The following is a 21,727-nucleotide window of genomic DNA, read 5'->3' as shown; positions in this document are numbered from 1 at the left end:
TATTCAAACACAGGCAAAAGTAGGCATGCACAGATGCACAAAGACCATTTGCACTGTCTCTCTCTCTGTAGCTCCTCAGTCTATGTTCGATTGTTTATTCCGGAAGTTTGTGGTGTTGCAAGGCGCCTACACCGCAAAGCTTAAGGAATAAAAAACAGTAGTACTACAATGTGTGAAATAAAAACAAGGCACGGACATAGAAGGAACAGAGAAGGAGAGTAGGAAGACACAGGAGCAGACAGAAAGATGGAGTGAGGGTTAATGAAGATACAGAGATAGCAAAAGAGGTACAAGGAAAGAGAAAGAGAGTGACAGAATGTGTATGTGTGTGTGTGTGAGAGAGAGAGAGAGAGTGTGAGAGAGAGAGAGGGGAGCAAGAGAACGAGAAAGAGAAAAAGTGCTAGCGAGAGAGAGACCCAAGAAACGATGGGTAATTATGGAAAAAGCAATAACATGAAGGGATAGAAAAAGATTAAACAACTATTGGTGTGAGGAAAAGACAGATGGGCAAGTCAATGGAAAGAGAAGAATAGGAAGGAGGAGGAATAGACAGATACACACAGTGAGACAGACAGAAAGACAGAAGCATGCATTCCATCAGTATAAGACAGCAAGAGGTACACACATGCATCACAAATAGAGCCACGCATTAGAGGCCACCTGCAAAAATGAGATTTCCCATCAGATTACAAACAGGTTGTTTGGCTACTGCACGAAACAATATATTGAAGGATGAAAGGATGCTCTTGCTTTTGTAAAATTCACCTACCTGTCGGAAATCTGCTTTCTTCCAGAGAACAATCTGGAGTAACATCACTGTGCATTAAACCGGTATTGAAAGTGTTCGCAAAGAGTGGCAGATCCATGGCTGGGTTTGCTACCTGGAAAAATAATTAGGCACAATTAGCTAATGTGTAAACATTAATCACTAGAGGCAATTTATTTTCAAATATCAGTATTTCTGATGAGAACATATATTGGCTCCATCATCATTGGACCTGGCTCCTTAAATTGTCTCACATAAATTGCATTTCCAAAATTACGAATCCATCCTTGTAAATGACTTTCATGTGCAAAAATGTCCGTGGTTCTTTCTTTCAGGATCACAAAGGTCTCTTATGGCCTTCATTTAAAAATGTTTGAGCAAATTGCCCCGGTGTTACTGCACCAGGAATTACCTATATCACGTGCAAAATTATCATCACAATACAACGTTTTCGCCAAAAGATTGAAAAATTGACAACAACATCCATGTTTATGATAATAGTTGATGGGAAGAATGTGGTAAAGAGCTGCAACCAGACAACCTGACACAGAACGTTGGCGGGGGGGGGGGGGTTGTGGGGAGGGGGGGAGTGGGTAGTGGGGGGAAGGGGGTTGTGGGGGGTTGTTTCATATGAAATGAGTAAAAAGAAAACTCTGTTTCTTATGTTTGTGGAGACGGGCTGCGTAAGACAGTATAAATGTTATGATGGGGTAACCCGAAAGAAGGAATACTTATGCATTCGCGTGTAATGTCAAGTTCTATAAATGTCAATAAAACTTTATTGGAAAAAAAAGAATGAACAATTGCTGTCATAGTCAGTGTTTGCAGACTGATTGCGACGTGTTTTTCACTTATTATGCTGCTTTTCCCACAGCAATATTTCGTCTCTTTCTCCTTGGTGAAATGTGTCAGAAGAAAAACCATTGTAACTCATTGATTCCCCCTTTGGGCCAGTAACTCCCATTGTCAGCCAAATAAACATTTACAAGGCCTTCCTAAAGGGTGCCTTGGAATGGGACCCCTCGACAACTCACCCCTTTTTGTCTCTTCTCTTTATCCCTCTTCCTATAACCTTCTATTCTCTCCCTAGGCTCCTGCACATATGTAATTTGTTTCTTTAACCTAGTCCGCTAGTACTATGTAAACTCTGTTATGTTATAGAAAATTTCTAAAGCACATGAACACCATCAGGTCTCTTCGCCCTGAGTTAAGAAGTCACCATTTGTACAAGTCCGTGTCTAACTATATGCTTGGGTAAAAAGCCATGTTTTCAACTTTTTTCTAAAGCACATGTAGTCTGTTTCTTGTCTCGTAGTGATGGGCACAGCTTTCTGAAATTGGGGTCCTTATATTTAGAAACGCGACCCTCTTGTCCGTTAACGTCTAAATCTGGGGACCATCAACTGATTCATATGCGGAGATCTAAGAGTGCGCTTTGGGGAGTATCTGTGAATCCTAGAGGATACATACTTGGGGCATATGCCGTGAATAGCTTTGAAAAGGATGCAGCCCATCTTAAACATAGATCGCTGCTTTACTGGGAGCCAGTGGAGATTCTTCATCAGAGGCCTAACATGGCAGTGCCTGGGTTGTAGGTAGATGATTCTGGCAGCTTGGTTTTCCATCAGCTGTAATCAATATTTTTGGCCACATGGAAGGCCTAGATAGATTGCATTAGCATAGTCAATTTTTGACAGGATCAAGGCAATAATAATTTGAATACCGGCCTCTCTGCTAAAGAATCTTCTATGTTTCCTAAATTTCCATAATTGGAAAAAAAAAGGAGGAAGTGACCGAACCTACCTGAGATCTCATGAATAGATCTGCCTCAATTTGTATGCCAAGGCTCTTTATCGTGCTATTTGGAATGGGTGCGGAGCCCAGCTCCGGAGGCCAGTGGGCACGAGTCCAGTGGATGAGTTTATTGTTGGGAATAATATTCTTTGTTTTTCAGAGTTTAGTTTTACAAACCTGTGGTAGCTTCGTCACATTGTTTACCACAGCACATTTATCCTTGCCTAAAACTTAGTACTTATAGCAATGTCAATACGGTAGCACTTCTACCCTTACACTAGTATTTGTATCCCTACTTATACCATGGTACTTATACCTTTCTTAATACCCTTGCACTGCTGCCCCTAGCTATACTCTAATTCCAATATCCTACCTCGAACTTAGTACTTGTATCTCTATCAATACCCTAGCACTTCGACTCATACTTATACTCCAGTACCTCTGCTCCTGCCCTTTACCTAGACCCTGTCCACCTACTTTCACCCTAGTACCTCTACAAATTCCCTACACTCTATTAGCTCTACCCCTGCCTTTTGCTTGGTATCTCAGAGCATGTCTATACAGTAGTACCTCTAACCAAAACTAAACTCCAGTAGATGTATGCTGCCTATACACTTATACCTTTACCCCAACTATTTCTGAGTACCTTTACTCGTGCGTATACCATGGTACATCTATCCCATTTATACCTTAATAATTATACCCCTGTCTATACCTTAGGCCTTCTCCTCCTCCCTATAAACTCATCACCTCCCCATACCCTATAAATCCTTACTTAAGTCTAGTACCTGTAACTATATCTACCCATCCCTAAACCCAAAGTACATCTACCCTTAAATAAACATTGGTTGGAATCCCCTTACTCTGTCTACACTGTACTAACTCTACTTTACCCTAAAACCGCTAAAATCTTGTCTGCATTGTAGTAACAACAGAACTGCCTATAACACTGCTCATCTAACTTTTAAAATTCCCTGAAATGTTCTACAATAGAGAGTGTGAAGAGATACTGGTCTTTTGACCTCGTTTTGAGTTTGGTGGGGTGGGAGGTCAGCTATAACTTAGTGGACCTCCAGCTATACAAAACTCACAGTTCATCCACCTCCTTTAGAATTGGGGTAATCACAAGTTCTCTGAAGGCAGTCTCAGCTGGCTCCGCCCTGTGGAACCTTTGACCTGGTGATACATCTATCACTGAATCCCCAGTTAACTGTGGTGTTACATGCTTCCACTATGAGCTTTGTTTTGCCTTTTTTTTTCCAATGACACATCTTTAGCAGAGCCATCTTAAGGATTTTGGTGGCCGGGGCCAAGCCATATTTTTAGGTCCTCTTTTGGACATATTTAATGCTACAATTACAGTTCCTCATGACCCTATGCAAATTCACATGTTGTCTTTGCCATTTTCTCTTCAGCAACCAAATCTCATTAACTTGTTATGCTCACCACCCCCTTACCCACAACCTCTCACACCACCAACTTTCACCTAAATCCTTCACCGAGTATTTCACAGAACTCCTAGTCTTCAAACTCTCCAATTTTTCATCTAACACGCATTTAAAGAAGTACTCTTTGACCCTGAAACTGTGAACATCTCATTTTCAACATGAAGCAGAAATCTCTACTTAAAGCCAGTTAGTATCCAACTTGCCAGTGAAATATCAAATGTATTCAAGTTCAAAACTGAATTAAAATATTTCGAAAAGCTCCATTGTCAATCTGTGTCTACAACCATGCACTCATCCAAATGACACTCGATAGATAAGACCATGCTGCCATCCTGATCATCTTCTCCTGACATCAAGTACCCACCATTGTCAATCAAAACCCCCTAAACCACAGTACTGCTGCTTTATAGACTTGCACTTCAACACTCTCAAGAAAACTCATATTACCACTGGAATAAAAACTGACTCCAAAGACGATGTCAACTTCCACCTGCAAATAGTCAACTTTATCCCAACCCTTTGAAGAACTGCTGCATGTCACCAAAACTCTCCACATCTTGGTGCACTAAAGAACTTACTGACAGCAGAGGGGCTATCCGGAACCAAGAAAAGATACAGCACAAAGCCCAGATCTGAGAATGAATTCAGTATGCTTCTTACCAGAAACCTCATCCCAACAGCCACAGCCTAGGCCATTCAGCTCAAGTTGATCACAGACCCCACAATAGAGCACCTAACAGGTAATTGCAATGCCATCAATCAGATACTCATTAAAACAAAACCAGATATAAAACCAGATACACCACCACCTGCCTCGTTGTGGAGACCGTGCTAACATTCCTACGACTCTAAGACCCACCAGATGGTGATAACATTCTCCAACAAACCATCAATAAACCCATCTTCAGAGAAGCAATCCCACCACTCAACATAATTAATGCGCCCACAGAACCAGTAATGTCCCTAATCTGAATGATAGCTCTGCTGTCTACTGATTTCGCACATCTTTTCATCTAATCACCCTGACAACTGCAAGTAGATTCTCAGTGATGATATGTGACTCCAGATTTTAAGGATTCACTCGAAAATATCGACATTGGACAGTGTTTAAATAAACAACATATCTATCCATTGCACTTGTTTCCAGACTCCTCTACAGATGTTTCCACCTCTCATTGCAAAATGGTTATTACTGGCTTTTGGAACATGCGCAAAAATGGCTACTGCAGTTCTTGTTCAGAAACGTCCGATACAAGTAACTGCCAATTTCATAATATGATCTACATGTCAACATCTAATAATCAATATGCAAGTACCAGTATAGTAACATATTTTCACTATTCAGTGGTAAAAAGCTGTTGCTCCCTACTGCCATCTGTATTAATAGGCGGGGAACAGTGCTCCACACATGTAGTAATAATAACTTGCTTATTTACTACTTCATGCAAGAGTTTGGTAAGCCCCGTGGGAGTATAGGGTGTGTCAGTGGGAATACTTTTGTGAACCATGCACTTGGGTGACAAAACAAAAAAAACAAGCTTGTCTGCAAGGATTCCCCAATGGACTTTAAACATCACACTTTCCCATTCTACTGAAAAAGAAAACAACATTAAAAAATATATCTGTCTACTCAAAATCCATGGCCATTTACAAAGCTTGTCAGCAGTACAAGGCACGTGAGGAGCCCATAATCAGGGGAACCCTAACAGACATGGTCCCTTGGAAATTGTCCACTGTGTCTATTTCCTAACATTTCCCTGCTCTTTGGTGCATTCATTTTCCACCTGCAGCAGCAGGGATGGCTCCCCAGAATCCAATATTCTCAAATATTGTTAGATCAGCCCACTTGTGTTTGAAAGTAAAACATTTCAAAGGGCACCAGGAACAAATGGTAGAAATACAATTTCCAAGTGTATTTAGCATAACCTTAACATAAAATGCATGCGTGTTTTTAGAAATTGGGTTACTGGTTGACTGGGGTATGATCCTAGTCAGGGTAAGAGGCAGGCAAACCTTAAATTAACCTGTGCTCACCCTCTAGTAGCTTGGCACACAGCAGCCAGGCTTAACATAGAGGCAATGTGTAAAGCATTTGTTTACACTTCAAACAGTAACAGTAAAACAGTGAAAACACCACATGAAAAGATCCCACACCAGGTTTAGAAAAATAGATAAATAAAACTAGACCAAAATGACAAAAGTCCAATTAGGGACACCAGAAATATTGAATTTCAAAGTTTTAGGTTAAAATAGCTCGTAAAAGCACAATGCACCACCACGGGCTATCTGGTCACACCAGAGCGGAACAATGTCACAAGTTCAGTCCGACTGCGATGGAGCACAGGCTGGCTAAAGGGACCTGGTTCGGCATTCTGAAAAAAGTACCTTAAATCTTGGTTGCGGAGCCTTGGATGGATCTGAGGCAAGGAGAGCCGCGCAGTTGAAGCGATGCGTTGGTTCTGAGATGTGGCGAGGCTGTGGTGCGAGGTCCTGGCATCGAGGATGCAGTGCGCAGCTGAGGTAAGGTGTTGGTTCCGAGGAGTCGCGAGACTGCGATGTCAAGACCGGCATTGTCGTCAATGAGAGATGTGAGGACCTGGGATGCACCACGCCTTCAGCGATGCGTCGCTTCTCAAGATGCAAGGTTGATGCGGACCTTCTGTGCCGTGCCCAATACAAACAGCAGCGGCTATGCGTTGGTTCTGCTCAATGATGCAACGCTCAGTCCCGGAGATGTGTTGGTTCGGCTCGAGGATTTGCGGCTCAGCAGACACGATATATCAGTTCCATTGGTTAGCTCCTTAGACCCATTTCCAAGTACCACTTTGCAGGGTAGACTCACACATGGCAGATTCCAGATGCAATTGCAACAGTGTTAGAAGCCTGTTATGTTCCTGAGGCGTCAGGTCAGGAGGCCAGCCAACTAGCCCTTGGAGTCACTCTGGGTTCTGAGATGCAGATTCAGTCCTTCTCACCCAGGTAATAGGGCAGCAGGTCAACACAGAAAAGCAGGAGTCCAGCAGAGTACAGGTCCAGCAAAGACCAACGGAGTAGCAGTCTTTTCAGCAGCACAAAAGTCCTTCTTCCTGGCAGAGTATCCACAGGTCCAGAAGTGTACTGAAGTTGTGGTGTCTGAAGTCCAGTACTTATACCAAGTGAGGCCTTTGAAGTGGAGGAGACTTCTAAAAGAGCCCTTTGTAGTGCACAGATATCCTCCCATCCTGCCCTGGCTCCAGACTCACTACAGGGGGTATACAGCCCTTTTGTGTCTGGACAGGACACAGCCTATTCAAGTGTAAGTGAGGCTGCACCCAGCTCCTTCCTCCCATCCTGTCAGGATGGTGCATCAAGTTACACTCAAGCTCCCATTGTGTGTGGCTGTCTAAGTGGATTACACAAACTCCAACTGCCAACTACACCTAGAAATGTGATCAGACACAGGCTGCAGGCACCAAATGGCCAAAGTGGCATTTTCAGAATTGTAATTTAAAATCCAACTTCACCATGAGTTAGAATTTTAAATTAGCATTGCAGAGACACCAAAGTGAACCAGCTACCTCTTCCCATTTGAAAATTACACTAAAATGTAATAAGGTAATTCCAATACTGTCCTATGGAAGATATAGGCCTAGCAGTAGTGAACAAAGAGTTTAAGAGTCGTATTGGCCAGGAGAAAGTACAAGGAGGGGCTGCATGAAGCTAGACTAAATTGAGAGGAAGAAGCGTGGAGTGATTTGGTCAATTCAGTGAGAGCAGATGACAAGTTATTTTGGAATATACTTGCACCATGGAGGTCGATATGTAACATCTGAGGTCAATTTCCATCTCCAGTCTCAGAGATGGGTTGAGCATTTTGAAGGGCTAGACTCAGAAACTTGAAAGGCCCCGGGTGTTGTATCAAATCTATGATTAATTAAACCCAACAAACCGTCATGCCCCCTTGAAATGACACTCAAAGGGTCTCCTGAAGTCTTGTCTGCTATTGTCCCACGGAAGGCCTATGGGCCCAACTGTATTCCATGTTACCTATTCACTGACGAACCGTTTACATGGGGCCCATATGTGGGCCATATGTGGGCCACTTCCTATATCTTGGCATTACGCCGAGATTGTCCTGATCTATAAGAAGGGAAGTCATGAATACCCCGCAACTATAGGCCCATTAGTTTGATTGATGGGCTGCAAAAGCTCTTCTGTCATCAAATCTTGCGGAAACATACAGATTGGGCCACTGAGAACCATATTCCATTGGATCTTCAAGCATGATCTTGCCAGAAGATAAGCACAATAAATAAAAAAAAATTTAAAGATCTTTTTATTGCAAGTAAGGCAAACAAATGAGCAATTATAATAAACATTACACAGTGTGGCATCGAAACACATGCAAACAGTAACCATCTCTCGTCTGTCTCCAAGAACCCACAGTCTCCCAATCCTCCTTCCATCAATTCACTGGGTTTCAGCAAAATCTGGGCTCCCCAGGCATAAAACATCAGGATTTGTACCTACAGGAGCGCATATTCCACCTCGATAGGCATTCCATTTTCCCATATTTTGGTCCATTTATTTGGACAACCCTTACTTCCATTAATAACTCTTTCTGCCAGCATACATCAATCCATGTCTTGCTACCAATCACTTAAGCGTGGTGGTAGCTCTGCCCTCCTAATTCTTGTGATATTACATTTCGCCATCATTAACCCCAATATCATCCACATCTGATCCATTCGGGTAAGGTTGGTTGCATCCCAGACATTTAGGTGGCACCGCTTTGCAGATAGCTCAGTTTCACTCCCATAAATATTATTTAGGCAGGTGACCACTGACTCCCAAAATTCCTGAAGGACCGGGCAGCTCCATATCATGTAAAAGAACGTCCACACCTGACCTCATTTCCTAGCACACAGTGCAGTCTCAACCCTACCCATCATCACCATGGAAGTGCATGCATAATAACATATATGTAGGATTTTTAGTTGCACCGAGTAGAACCTTGATCTTATGCCCCCCCTACCCCGCACCTCCCCCCCCCCGCCCCCCCAGGGGATGCCAAGGTCTCGGGCAAATCGTCATCCTCCAAGCCCTCAAGAGCACTCTCCAAATGTTCTCGTAGAAGGGCCACGGTATCAGGGAAGGTATTTATCAGTTTACTATAAGTAAGGGAGATTGCCTTCCTGCGCATAGGTTTATCTAGTAATCTATTTTTGAGTGGGGATGATTCAGGGGGATCCTCGCCCTTGGGCAGCGCCTTCTGCAAGGCATGGCATATTTGTAAATACTGGTAGGTTTCAGTGGACGCCAATTGGTACTCACTCTGTAGATCTGTGAATGAAATCACCCCACCTTGCTACCAAAGGTCTCCCACCTTGGACAAACCAATTAGGTTCCACTTGTCGAAGCCGCATGGCTTAGTGAGGCTATCCAGCTGTGCAGTGTCCCACAGGTGAGTGGCCCGGGTAATCTTGCCTCGCCAACCAGGAGCATTCATTGTGGTTACCAATGGGTAAGTGGGACTGCGGTAGGGCTAGGGAAGGACATGTTGCGTGTACCCACATAGATGGCCCTGAGGTGGTCCTCGGGTTGCATAACACTCTTGTCCATCCGATAGGCCAGTTCGTCCTGTGAATGATGGACCAAGTGTTTAATGGTGACAAGCTGTGCTGCCCAATAATATTTTTGTACATCGGGCATGGCAATCCCTCCATTACACCAGATCCCTGTCAGTTTCTTAAGGGCTAGGCTTGCAGGACCCCATCCCAGAGAAGTGTGCTGGATACACTTTTGATCGCCTGAAAATAAGATGCCGGGGAGGGTGGGTTTTGAAGCACGTCAACAGAGCAATCATTTTGAATAAGTCAGCTTTCCCTAGAAGTGACAGAGGCAGAGTCCTCCAATGTTGAACATCTCTCCACAGGCATGCGAGCAGTGGCTCTAGGCTATGAGTGTGGAAGGTTGTGGGTATCTGGTAATATAAAGTTCCAAGTAGCGGAACCCTTCTATAACAACACGAGCCGCACATCCATTGGGCAAGTGTGGTGCGCTTTCATGGAGGAGATAAATCAAATTCCGATTAATGGTATAACTAGAATATGGATGCAATAAAGTGAGTATGTGCATTATTCTGTCAGGAGTATAAATAGGGTCAGTGACATAGAGCAGGATTTCATCTGCATAAAGGGATAATCTATCCTCGCAGTCTGCAGTCCAACTGAGTCTCCTGATCAGGGTGTCACCTCTAATCCAAGCACCCAATGGCTCCAAGACAAGAGTGATAATCGGGGGTAGAGTGGACAGCCATGTTTTGTGCCACGTCGGAGCTGGAATACTGGGAACGTGCCCCCATTTACCATCACCTGGGCCAATGGGTCAGTGTATAAGAGCCATACCCAGAACATGAAGTGAGGACCAAACCCTAGTTTTGTTCAGAACTTCGAACACGAAATGCCACTCGATCGTCGTGCATCAAGTGAAAGCATGGGGGCATGTAATCTCTGCAAGTTAAGTAATGTGTTTATTTCCCCAGCACGAAGCAGACTGTTTCGGATGAACTAGCGTCAGACCTACCAGTATTAATTGAATGGGCAACAGTGTCAGTAAAACTTTGACCTCCGAGTTTAATAGTGAAATCAGCCTGTAAGAGGTACAATCTTCTGGTGGCTTACTCTCCTTTTGAATGACTACTAGCCAAGCTCTGATCCCTAGACAAGATGCCAATTTGCGGCTATCTCAAAACATTTGTAGGAGGTGGTGAGCAATCTTTGAAGCTGTAAGCTTGTAGAGCTCAATAGGCATGCAGTTAGGGCTCACTGCCGTGCCGGGTTTTAAGTCCTGGATAGCTTTCGTCATTTCGCTTTCCTGAAGTTCCTGTTCCAAGAGTGCCCGATTCGATTGTGAAAGACTTGGGAGTTGGATATCTACTAGTAGTTCACAAGACTCCTTAGCTGTGACAACGAGGGCCGGGTTGTACAGATAAGTAAAGTAGGTCGCAAAGGAATTGGCACATCCTGCCCATCTCTAAGTTGTTCTCCCTTATCACTCAGTATCTCGCGCACCCACCAGTTCACTTTTTCCCTACTATCAAACCAGGCCAGGAGCTTTCCAGCCCTGTCACCCACATCATAGAATCGGTGTTGGATGGTGCAGTGGCTGGCTTTAGAGGCTTCTGTTGCAATATATATGTATTCTTTTTGTTTTAGGGTTAAATCATGGTGTCAGTCCCCCTGTTCAGTGTCAGCAAGTTGGGATTCTAACCCTTGGATCTCCATTTCAAGTGTTTCTAAACTGGCCCTCTTTTTCTTTTTGTGCCCCGCTAATTATGACAGGCCCAGATCCCTTATGACCGCCTCGCACGTCTTCCAGAGGCTCTGCGATGAGGTCACCGAGCCCTCATTTTCATCGAAGTATTTCTCAGTGGCTTCATGTAGGCCCACACAGATGCAGGGTATTTGCAAAATAACAGGGACTAAGCTGGTGAGATGTTTAACTTCTCTAAAGTGACGATGCTGGTGGGATAGAGTCAGTATGTAATCAATGCGTGAGAGGCTGCCATGGGCTCCCAAATGGAAGGTGTACTGTTGTGTTGTGGGGTTGTATGCATGCCAAGTACCAACAAGGCCGAGCACCGCTGTAAAATTGGCCTGTGGTAGTAGAGAGGAACCAGTCTTGCGCGAGGGCCAGTGGTCATTGGCACCGAAGAGGGCAGTATTAAAATATCCACTGCTGTCGAGAACCTGAAGAGGGAGTGTCATTAGGTCAGAGAATGCTGCATTATGAAGTCGTGAGGATATATAGATGGAGATAGTGTTCAGCGTCGTGCCCTCCCACTGTCCCTAAAGTGCCACACATCTAATAGATCAGATTTTTTGCTTACATGAAATGTATTGGAAAACATTGATATTGGAGAAAGACCATCTGTATGTGGTTTTTGTTGACTTAAAATCAGCTTTCGACTTAATCCCTTGCCACAAGCTCTGGCGGGTCTAGGTAGCACGGGGATCTCAAATAACATTGTATTTTTTCTAATAAGATTACATGAAACAAATTATGCCTGTGTTAGGTGTGGCAATAAGGGTGCACTGTCTAACTGCTTCAAGATAGAGAAGGCAGTTTGACAGGACTGTGTATATTGGCCCCAATCCTCTTTACATTATATGATTTAGTGCATTGCTTAGACTTCCCTGGCAATGATGCTCCAAAAGTAGGTGCTATTACATTTCTAAAGGTACTGTTGACACGCTTCTCATTTCTAAAACTTCCGCAAATATTTTGTTCTGATAGGAGGTTAGAATTGAACATGAAGAAGACAAAATGTATCTCCTTTAACCCTTATAAATCTGTGAGGAGGTGTACCAAGGCTCAGAACAAACTGCTTGAACAAGTAAAAGACTTTGATAACTTAGGTGTCAGATTGACCAATAAATGTTCTTGGTTGCTGTAGATCAATAAGAGCACATTAAAGCTATATCAGGAATCCAGGGCCACTTTGAAGGATCTGCATAAGCATTGCCAAATTTGTATCTTCTGCATGGGTTATATGCAAAAAAAAACAATTTACATTTTATTTTGTATTTTAATGCACCGCTAGCACTTTATAACTTTCGATGTGTGTTATCTTTGCCATTCTCACTGCTTATATGTAAGGTTTTGTGCTTTTTAATGCTGTTTTTATTCAGGAGGCAGTTTTGATTGCCCCTATAAACAATTTCCTGTCAATTGTATTTATACCTTGACTGTTTTGTACAGTGTATCCGTAACACTTTTTCTACTTATGTGATATATTCTCGGTTGACTTGCTGAATCGGTAACAAGCTGAATTCTTGGTTGTTTTGTTCAATGTATCCATAGCACGCTTGGTACTCATGTGAAAATCTGTTGTTTAATTCTCCAAATCTTCTACAAACTGAATTTCTGGCTGTTTGATCAATGTTGCTGTGATTAGCATGTGATGATTTTATAAACATGTATTTCTTATTGATGTATATTTTTAAGGTTTTTGAATCTGAAGTAAACAAATTGAATTGAAGAAAAATTAATAAGATTCAAATTGAGGCACTGTTCTACTGTCCCTAGTCTAGCTCCAATTCCATAGTGGAGTCTGGAAAGAATGCCATTGCCATCCACCCAAACTAACAGCCTTTCCAAAATTATCATTCCAACTATTTTAACCGTGGAGTCTATACGCAACATTGTCCGACAGTAGCGGAGATTACTTCAAGACCCCTTTTTAAATAATAGGACAAATATGGCCAGACCCCACAACTGGGGCCAGCCAGCTTTGGACACCTGATTAATGAAGTTTGTAATAGGAGGGGCCCACACTTCCAAATTTGACTTTTATGAATCCATCGAGACTCCATCAGGTCAGGGAACTTTACCCGAGGGGATGGCATTAATTGCCTCAATAACTTGAATAACTTAATCTAAAGACAACTCAATGTCCATAGGGAATCTTGGTCAATAGTGATTCATGTCCACCTCATTTACAACCCAAGGCTATACACATGGGTAAAATGATCAACCTATTTATCAGGGCTTATTCAAGTGACTAAAGTTAAGCTGTTACAATTTGACGGTTTACTTTTATTTATTGTAAGCCAGAACAAACTGGCACTTTTTACCTTGCACGCAGTGACTAAGCGGTCCCATACTTGGAACTGATAGTCCACTTTCCTTTTCCTCAGGATTAGTTTATAATCTGTCCTACAGCTGACTATTTCAACGCTACCTTGAGGGACGGCTTGGAGGGCATGATGTAAACGGGTGCACGCTAGCCTATCGAACCAAGGCAAGGAACATTTGCTGTAGTCCTGACTGATTTTTTCAAATAATTTCTAATGAATGCCCCAGCCTTTCAAAATGCCCTAATGTTGGAGCACATGTTTGCTGATTTGTGAGACATTTGTTCACCAAGGGCATATGGTCAGCAGATAACCTATGCACAATCCTTGGGAAGCCAGTCCCTCTCCATGATAGCCTTCTTTTGTTGTCTTTAGTGGTGAGCTCCCCAAAACCCACCACCATGCACACCCTTTTCTCATCTGGGATACTCATTGTAATTATTAGGGGGTTATGATCACTATCGCCGCTGGGCTCAATACCTCTTGCCACTAATCTATTCAAAAGATGTCTGAAAACAAAAATATAATCTATCAGCGATTGGCTCTTTTCAGAGCCATAGGCGGGAATTCTATATGGGAATGTGTCCAAGAACTCAATGGCACTGCAGAGATTATGTTCAAGTATACAAGGGAGTAACAGGCTTCCTCATCGATCCCTCCCCTGGGTTGCCGGGTCTCCTTCACCTCCTTTGAAGAGGCACAGGGTGGGGATATTACAGTGAACCTAGCTTGGCAATAAAATCTCCCATTAATACGATGTTAAAGTTCCTACTCTCTGGGAAGGATGCTTTAATGTGATTGTCTATAAAGTCAAAGAGCGGAACAAAATTTGGATTTACACTTACAGAGAAATAGTCATTATAAAAATGAATAACAGATTGAATTTATCATTCCATGTTAACAGGAAGGCTCAGAATAAAAATAATTAGTAGTAATTGACTTCACAGAGCATCTCAATGGTGTTTTAAACCAGGTGAACAGCTCTGCTTGCATCCGCTCCACTGGTGAAGTGACTGCAAGCATGATGAGAACATACATAACCACCGCATAACACCTCATCAACCACCCATGTTTCCTGAAAGAGAACTATGTTGTGTAATTTAAAATTTTCAAGCCAACTATCAATTTCAAATTTACAGGCTATCCATTTTATATTCCAACTCGAGATTTTGATCTCTCTGAGCCCCTTATCTAGGTTAACTAACTCCTTAGACTTGGAGCCCAATATGTAGGTTTGACAAATGGCGTTTCCCACAGAAAGTGCACAACTGGGCCTTCTAATTCGCTAGCAGTTAGCAGCAGCGTAACTGTTGACGGTGTGCTCTCATTTTAACGATTATTTATAGAATAAATGGATTATGTAAGGGGGACTATGATATCCATTTAGAAACCTTTACTATGATCTAAATAACGGACTCAGTAGGGAGTTTGCAGTGTTGAAAATCCCTGATGCAGCAGCACAATGCCTCGTGCTCCTTGTGTTAACATATCCGATCCCCTATGCTTTACTACACAGGAACCCATGTCCTGAGTCCCATTTAAGGTCCTCTACTTGTTCTGCGCCTCAGTAGTGAGGCACAATGAGGCTGAAACTGGTTTGAGTTTGCATGTGTACCTTTTCAGAGGGAACATGGCCTGTCACTTTGGGTGGGACTATTGGAGCGGATTTAGGCTGGTTTGCATATCGATGTTCCCTGACTGGGGTAGGAACAGTGAGCAAAAAACAGGGACTAGCATGCTGAATTTTATGAATTGTTCCATAATTCATCCTGAACTCAGGCAGTGATGGTTGTAAGCTGCATTAGTCTGTTATTGCATGCCTTGTACACAGAGCGCAAGCATGGAATGACTTACTAAATTCATTGTGCACAAGAGCCCATGTACTGAGTCCTATTTAAGGTCCTGTACATGTTCTGCAACTCAGTAATGAGGCACAATAAGGCAGAATTTGGTCTGGGTTTGCATGTGCGCCTTTTCAGAGGGAACATGGCCTGCCATTTTGGGTCCGACTATTTGAGCAGATTAAGGTTGGTTTGTATATAGCTGGTCCCTGTCTGGGGTGGCACAGTGACCAAAACCAATGGATTACAATGCAACCCAGAATAATTACCAGTGCATGTGAAGTGCATGGAGGCAGTCCCCTACTGTAGCGCTCCATGTGAGTTGCCATGATCGACATAATAGAGCTGTGGATAGCTGTGCTTTCTTTCTCCCCACATGTCCCTGGTCTACTCATTCCGCTAACCCTCCCTGCTCGGGCCTGTGTAGCCCATTGTGTGCTTGGTTTGAATCAGTCCAGTGTGGATAGGTGAAAATTGGCCTACAGTAAATCACCACTTTGAAAAAAAGACTGTGGCCACAGCTATCCCCTGAAGAAAAAAGGTATACTTAATGCCCACCCTCACCCCTCTGAAGGCTGCTCTGGTAGAATAAAGGCAACAGTCTCTAGCTGGCATGAATAATCTCAAAGAGATGCACACTGACTGATTATAAAGTTGGATGTTTTCCATTACTATGCAATCAGAGACACAAGAGCATTATGGAATAACTGTAACTGAAGAGAGGTGCACCGGAACCCGATTATCCCCAAAACTGCAGCCGCTGCACCATGTCCGAGTATCTCTTGGCTGGATCTCCAGTGCCACTGTTTGTGAATAAGATGGCCCTGGGAGCCAGATATTCATGTTCAACCTTTACTGCATGCAGACCCCTTGCACACCAGCTAGAATGAGGATTTTGTGTGTCCTTCGGCAGACTCAGAACCAGAATTGAAAGCCCAAGGAAGATAGGTGTTGCTGTAACCTGGAGGATAATGAGACAGATTGCTTTGAGATCTGAAAAGCTGAATACATGAGCTCATGAACTCCAGCCCCTGATGCTCCAAGTGTTCCCATGAGTTACATTGTCTTAGCTAAGAGTTACCTAAGACCTGCAATCTATTGTTGTTTTCTAGCTTCCACCCATAGTCCTCATTACTGGGAGCTCTCACTGCCATCTTTCTGAAACAGAAGAGAACACACCATTGTGTTCTGCCCCTAGAAGCAAGAGGGTAGAGTTGGAGTAGTGTCTTGGGTGATCTGCTGTGCCCAGGGTACTCTTTATTTCCTTGGTGATTAGCTCCCTCTTTTTTAGCAGACTTCGATTTTAATCACCTTGTCACGCTCTCTTGCAGATTGCCAAATCTGCTTGGGCCCTAAGACCACACACCTTTTCCATTTTGTTGCTTTGAGTTTGAGTGTGCTCCACCATCTTGAGAACGTGCCAGATGTGTGTTACAAGTGACTTGGACACTCCCATGCCAGGCACTGTTCCCTTGCACACTATTTCCTGTGACCCCCTTGAAAACTCAGGCTGTGTATGTCAGAGTTCTGTGGCTGTACAGAGACTCCAATTTCCAGACGTGCATCCCTGTGAAACACAAAAGACTTCACTGAAATGAACATGCAGAACCTTCTCACTTGAGCAGATCACACACCCTGCTGCATTAGAATGCCGCCTATGCGATTTTTCCAACTTGTACTCTAGGAGCTATCCCTTGCATAAATATTGGAATCAGAATGCCCACATATTTTAAGTATTGATAATAACATACTTCAAGGATACATTTGACATTTACATTTTATTATTATTTATGTGCAAATCTCACACCCAAAATTGTGTCTAGCTGCCAGCAGAAGTAAACTAACAACCAAGTTATGTTCTGTTGTTATTAAATATATCAAACTAATTATTATGCATATGTTAAAGAATATTTTATTCTTGAACGTTTCTTTGATGTCAGTGTTTGCTTAAGATGGTAGAGCCCAGCACCGCAAACCTCTAATCACTTTCCACTAGAGAGAAGCGCTCGGGATTTTAAAGAGGCAGTTGATACCTGACTCAAATGATACCTTGGTGAAAATACAGTGATTTTCTTTCCCTGGAGGTACACTGAGCTAGTCCCTTAATGCATTTAAATACCATGCAACCTATTTTAGATCTAATCAGCTTTAAATCTGGGAGCCTTGTGCAGGAGATGTAGAACACCAGAGATGCTATCAATATCTATATCTTCAATAAAGCTCTTGCTGCCATGTTTTCAATATGTTGCCCTGCAATTTGACACTGTAGGATACACTCCCATATAAATCCGATCAGTCATCTGAGGCAAGTATTAAAATCTTGCTCGGAATTACATCACAAGCCTTCTCTAAAAGTGCACGGTGAAGGAACTAGTTGCACTTTGGACAGAAGGCCACTGGTGAATGAAAGCATCCCTTGTCGGCCTGTAGCAAGATTTCACTTTGGCATTGTGGCATAAGCCACTTCATAGAAGAACCTGTGTTGATCCTTCTGACAACCATATTATTCTTCTGAATAGAGCAGACACCTGTCTTTGTTTCCTCTCGAAGGGTCTTGGTTCTTCTCGAGGGGAGAACAACTCTGAGATAAGGTGCTCAGGGTACCAGAAGAGAAGTAAAGCACATCACGGGGACCCTCAGTTAAATGATTAATGTTGCAAGTCACTTATTGAGTCAATAAACTCTGAGAAATCACTTAGTTAATGACATCACAGGAGGAATCCAGCCCACAGCTTTGCGCCGACCGCGAGCCACCGCTGACTGTGTGCGCGAGGAGGACACCGAGTCCGGCGTTTCCTGTTACCCGTTACCGCGCGGAGCACAGGATACCAGCGGACGCTCCCTGCTTCTCTTCTTCTCTTCTACGGTAAAGAGGCTACCTGGGAGCAGCCCGGTGCTACGGCGGTGGCAAGAAGCTGCAGGTAGCTGCGGGAGCAACCCGGCAGCTGCAGGAGCCGTGACGGACCCACCGCAGATTTCCCGGGCGCGCCCACGAAAAGCCTCACCGCAAGCGGCAGGAGCTGCCACTTCCACCTTGCAGCGGTGAGAGACGACAGCAGTGGTGAGGGTCATTTCCTTCTCCGCAGCAGCCGCGAGCCTCAGCGTGGGGGTGATAGAGACTGAGACTGTGTGAGGCTGTGAGAGGCTATCTGAGGGCCTCTGCGTAGCTTGTAAGGTCCATCCAACAGGAGACAAAACAGCTACCCCAGTAGCAGCTAGAGCTGCGGGAGCAGCCCAATAGCGGCAGGATCCGTGATTACCAACCCCCTTGAAAGGGCGACACTGACAGCAATTATTCCTGATAGCCCCTAGACTCAGATCCAGTACGCCAGGTCTGCTTGGGGGTCCCGGGACCTGTTCAAACTTAGAAACGCAGGGGCTGATCCATTGGGCGTGAACAACCACCTCTGCATCATCGCATTCATTGCAATCATTTGCAACCCTTTCCGACAGGGGGAGCACTGGAGCACAGGCGAGCCTTGTAAAGGCAGACGGCAAGTGGCATATTGCAAGCAGCAAAAGTAGTGACTGTGGTAAAAGTGATTTTGCGTATGCGTATGCTGAGTGCCTTATGAGCTCCGCCCACCTTTTCTTACCTGCTCCCTATTTTCATGTTACTTAGCTGGAAACAACCCTATTATCGGTGCACACTTTTAACTAACTAAACTGACGTTCGTGCTTGAGGAACATTGCCAGCGGATCCAGTGTTTGTTTTTGGGTGTGAGGGACTGCGAGGCTCACAGTGCTAAAACCAGCAACAGCTGCGGCCTCTTCCCGGACACTCCCACAATTAGTAACTATTACCTTTAAACTCTGAGCTGCATAACGCGGCGCGGGACGCGGGCCCGTTTTAGACCGAGTAAGACCGGACCGGGCCCCCCTTCTAACATTTTAGTCTGTTAGCTTTTAGTGGGAGAATATAATACCTTGCTGTTTAATCTAACGACTGGAGATATTTGTATTGACTCCTGTTATAAATGGCGACTACGCGAGGGAACAGGAGTAGGTTAAATACTGATGTATCTTCTATTACTGGCCCACTTGATAATTTTATTGTTAGAGCCAATTCAGTCATAGACCAAGGGATTGCAATTATGGAACGGAGAGTGTCACAAGATTTACTTTTAGCAAGGCGCTCCTCTATGGGCCACTTCGCAACTGCTAAAACCCCCGTTCCACAAGCTAATAAGATAGTTTCGAATTTAACACACGTGGACAACCACAGCATCCCAAATGTAGTGGATTTGTCACTGTCAATGACGGATTCTATATCCATCACACAATTAGAGAGGTCCCCGCTCCTTGCTCCTGAATTATCGGGCACCGAATTACCGTTACAAGATTCAATAAATGGTCAAAAGAGAGGAGCGAGGGAGGGAGCTAGAATAAAAACATTAAAAACATCTAAAAATCCCAGGAAAAAGAAAACTGAAAATAATGTCAAAAAGACTAGGAACCCACGAAAAACCACTGCACTTGTGGAGAAAGGGGAAAATAAACGCTCCCTCAGGTCAGCTGCTCTAGTAGATCAGCAGTCAAAGGATGCTTTCACACGAAGCTGTTCAGCTGAAACTGCTGCTATACTGGACCTGACCGATGCTGAGGTTTCTCCATTTACTGATACAAATTGTAAAACAATTGAGTCCGATAATAATTCATTTAACTATCTAAAGGAGCTTTTTAAAATCTACATTTCTCCCTTAGAAAATAGGTTAAAGCGGATTGAGATACAGTTAACGGATCTGGCCGTCCTTTTTAAGACCTCGACTACCTCTGAGGTAATAAAGGCCGGAGATGGGATATTAAGCTGTACAAAAATACCATTAGTGAGCTCCTCGACTGCTAAATCACAAGCTCCCGTAATAAAGATAAATAAATCGATATCCACTATGACCGAGAAAGTAGCAAGGGAAGAAATTAAAAATTCTACAAACACTGCACAGGAGGTTAATACTCGTAAAGAGCGTACCTGGGGATCCAAACCAGAGAATCCAATTATTAATTTGCCCCCAGAAGTAACGCCTTACATGGTAATCCTGACTGGGGTCCCTAAATTGCAGGAGGATAAAGAAGAATCAACTGGTTCACTCAAAAACAAGGTCCAACATTGGTTAAATACAAACCGACCACTCCCTTTAAATAGGAGTAGTAAGATCTTAATGGTCCGTAGGGTACCCTGGGTGGGGCAAGAAAGAAAATTAACACAAGGCGACTGTGTTTTAGTCAATTTTGATGACCCAGCCACGGTCGATTATATCTGCTCTTGGGACACTCTTTCAAATGATGCGGGTATTGAAACTAAACGACTTTCTTTCTTTTATCCACCTAGACCTTACCCTCATCCATCCTTTCATGATGAAAATTGGGTGACTGTGGGCAATCATGCTAGTGGAGTGGTTAAAAGGTTCTGGGAAAGGCAACCCATTAGGGATCAAATACCCAGGGACTCCTGGAGAGGAATACCAACCTCCAATAGATTCAATGGTTTGGAGATGGCGGATTGACTCCATTGGAAAAATCGGAGTCCCAAGGAACACTGTCCTAGTCCGAATACATTGTACAATAGCTCTAACCATTGGGCGAATAGCTCTTTAAGGGTTGTTGATGAGGGCTGGTCCAAACAGCAATTAGTAATTCCTTTAGTAACTTCAATACCTAATCCATTTTTCAATGAAAATCCAGATAATTCAGACCAGGTAATACAGCCTGTTTTGGAACTGGAATCTGTAATAAACTTACGATATTCTCAAAATATCTTGCAGAGAGAAATTGAAAGCATTTCTCCATCGATTGAAACAGAGCATAGTGTTGACTATTCCTATGATTCGAAAGGTCAAGGAGTAGCCGAAAGAGGGGAGCTGACTCTTTTATCATGGAATATTGCGGGCCTATCAAACAAGGTGAATGACCACATTTTCTGTGATTTAATTGAGAAAAATGATATTATTTGTCTCCAGGAGTGTTGGGAACAGACCGAGATTCATCTTGCAGGATATCGGACATATTTTACTCCTGCTACCCAGTCAAGGAGAGGCAGAAGCTCTGGGGGCCTTTGTACTTACATTTCTAATACAGTCAACTTGTCTATAAAGCAGCAGACTACACGGTGGCATAATAGTTTCCAGGTTCTTAGTCTAACAGCAGGAGGAAACCGACTCATTATTTTAGTTAATTTGTATAACAATATCCCTAAGGAAGAATATTACAAAGTCTTTGAAGATTTAAACACCTGCATTTGTTCTTCTAGTATTAATTCAAGAC

At 43.4% G+C, this 21,727-nt stretch overlaps 1 protein-coding gene across 8 annotated transcripts in view; it reads right to left on the bottom strand.

The window, feature by feature from the left end:
• CIITA (class II major histocompatibility complex transactivator) overlaps window positions 1–21,727 on the bottom strand; it is a 473,615-nt gene that overhangs the window by 289,396 nt on the left and 162,492 nt on the right. For all 8 annotated transcript variants that reach the window (XM_085632115.1, XM_085632119.1, XM_085632121.1 and 5 more), the window contains one exon: window positions 770–881. In XM_085632115.1, the coding sequence (XP_085488241.1) occupies window positions 770–866 (97 nt within the window). In that variant the 5' untranslated portion in view covers window positions 867–881. The remainder of the gene's footprint in view (window positions 1–769; window positions 882–21,727) is intronic.

Source organism: Triturus cristatus, chromosome 10 (genome assembly GCF_964204655.1).
Source record: "Triturus cristatus chromosome 10, aTriCri1.1, whole genome shotgun sequence".
Lineage (NCBI taxonomy): Eukaryota > Metazoa > Chordata > Amphibia > Caudata > Salamandridae > Triturus > Triturus cristatus.
The sequence above is the reverse complement of the archived record's forward strand: the minus strand, read 5'-3'. Positions and strand labels throughout refer to the sequence as shown.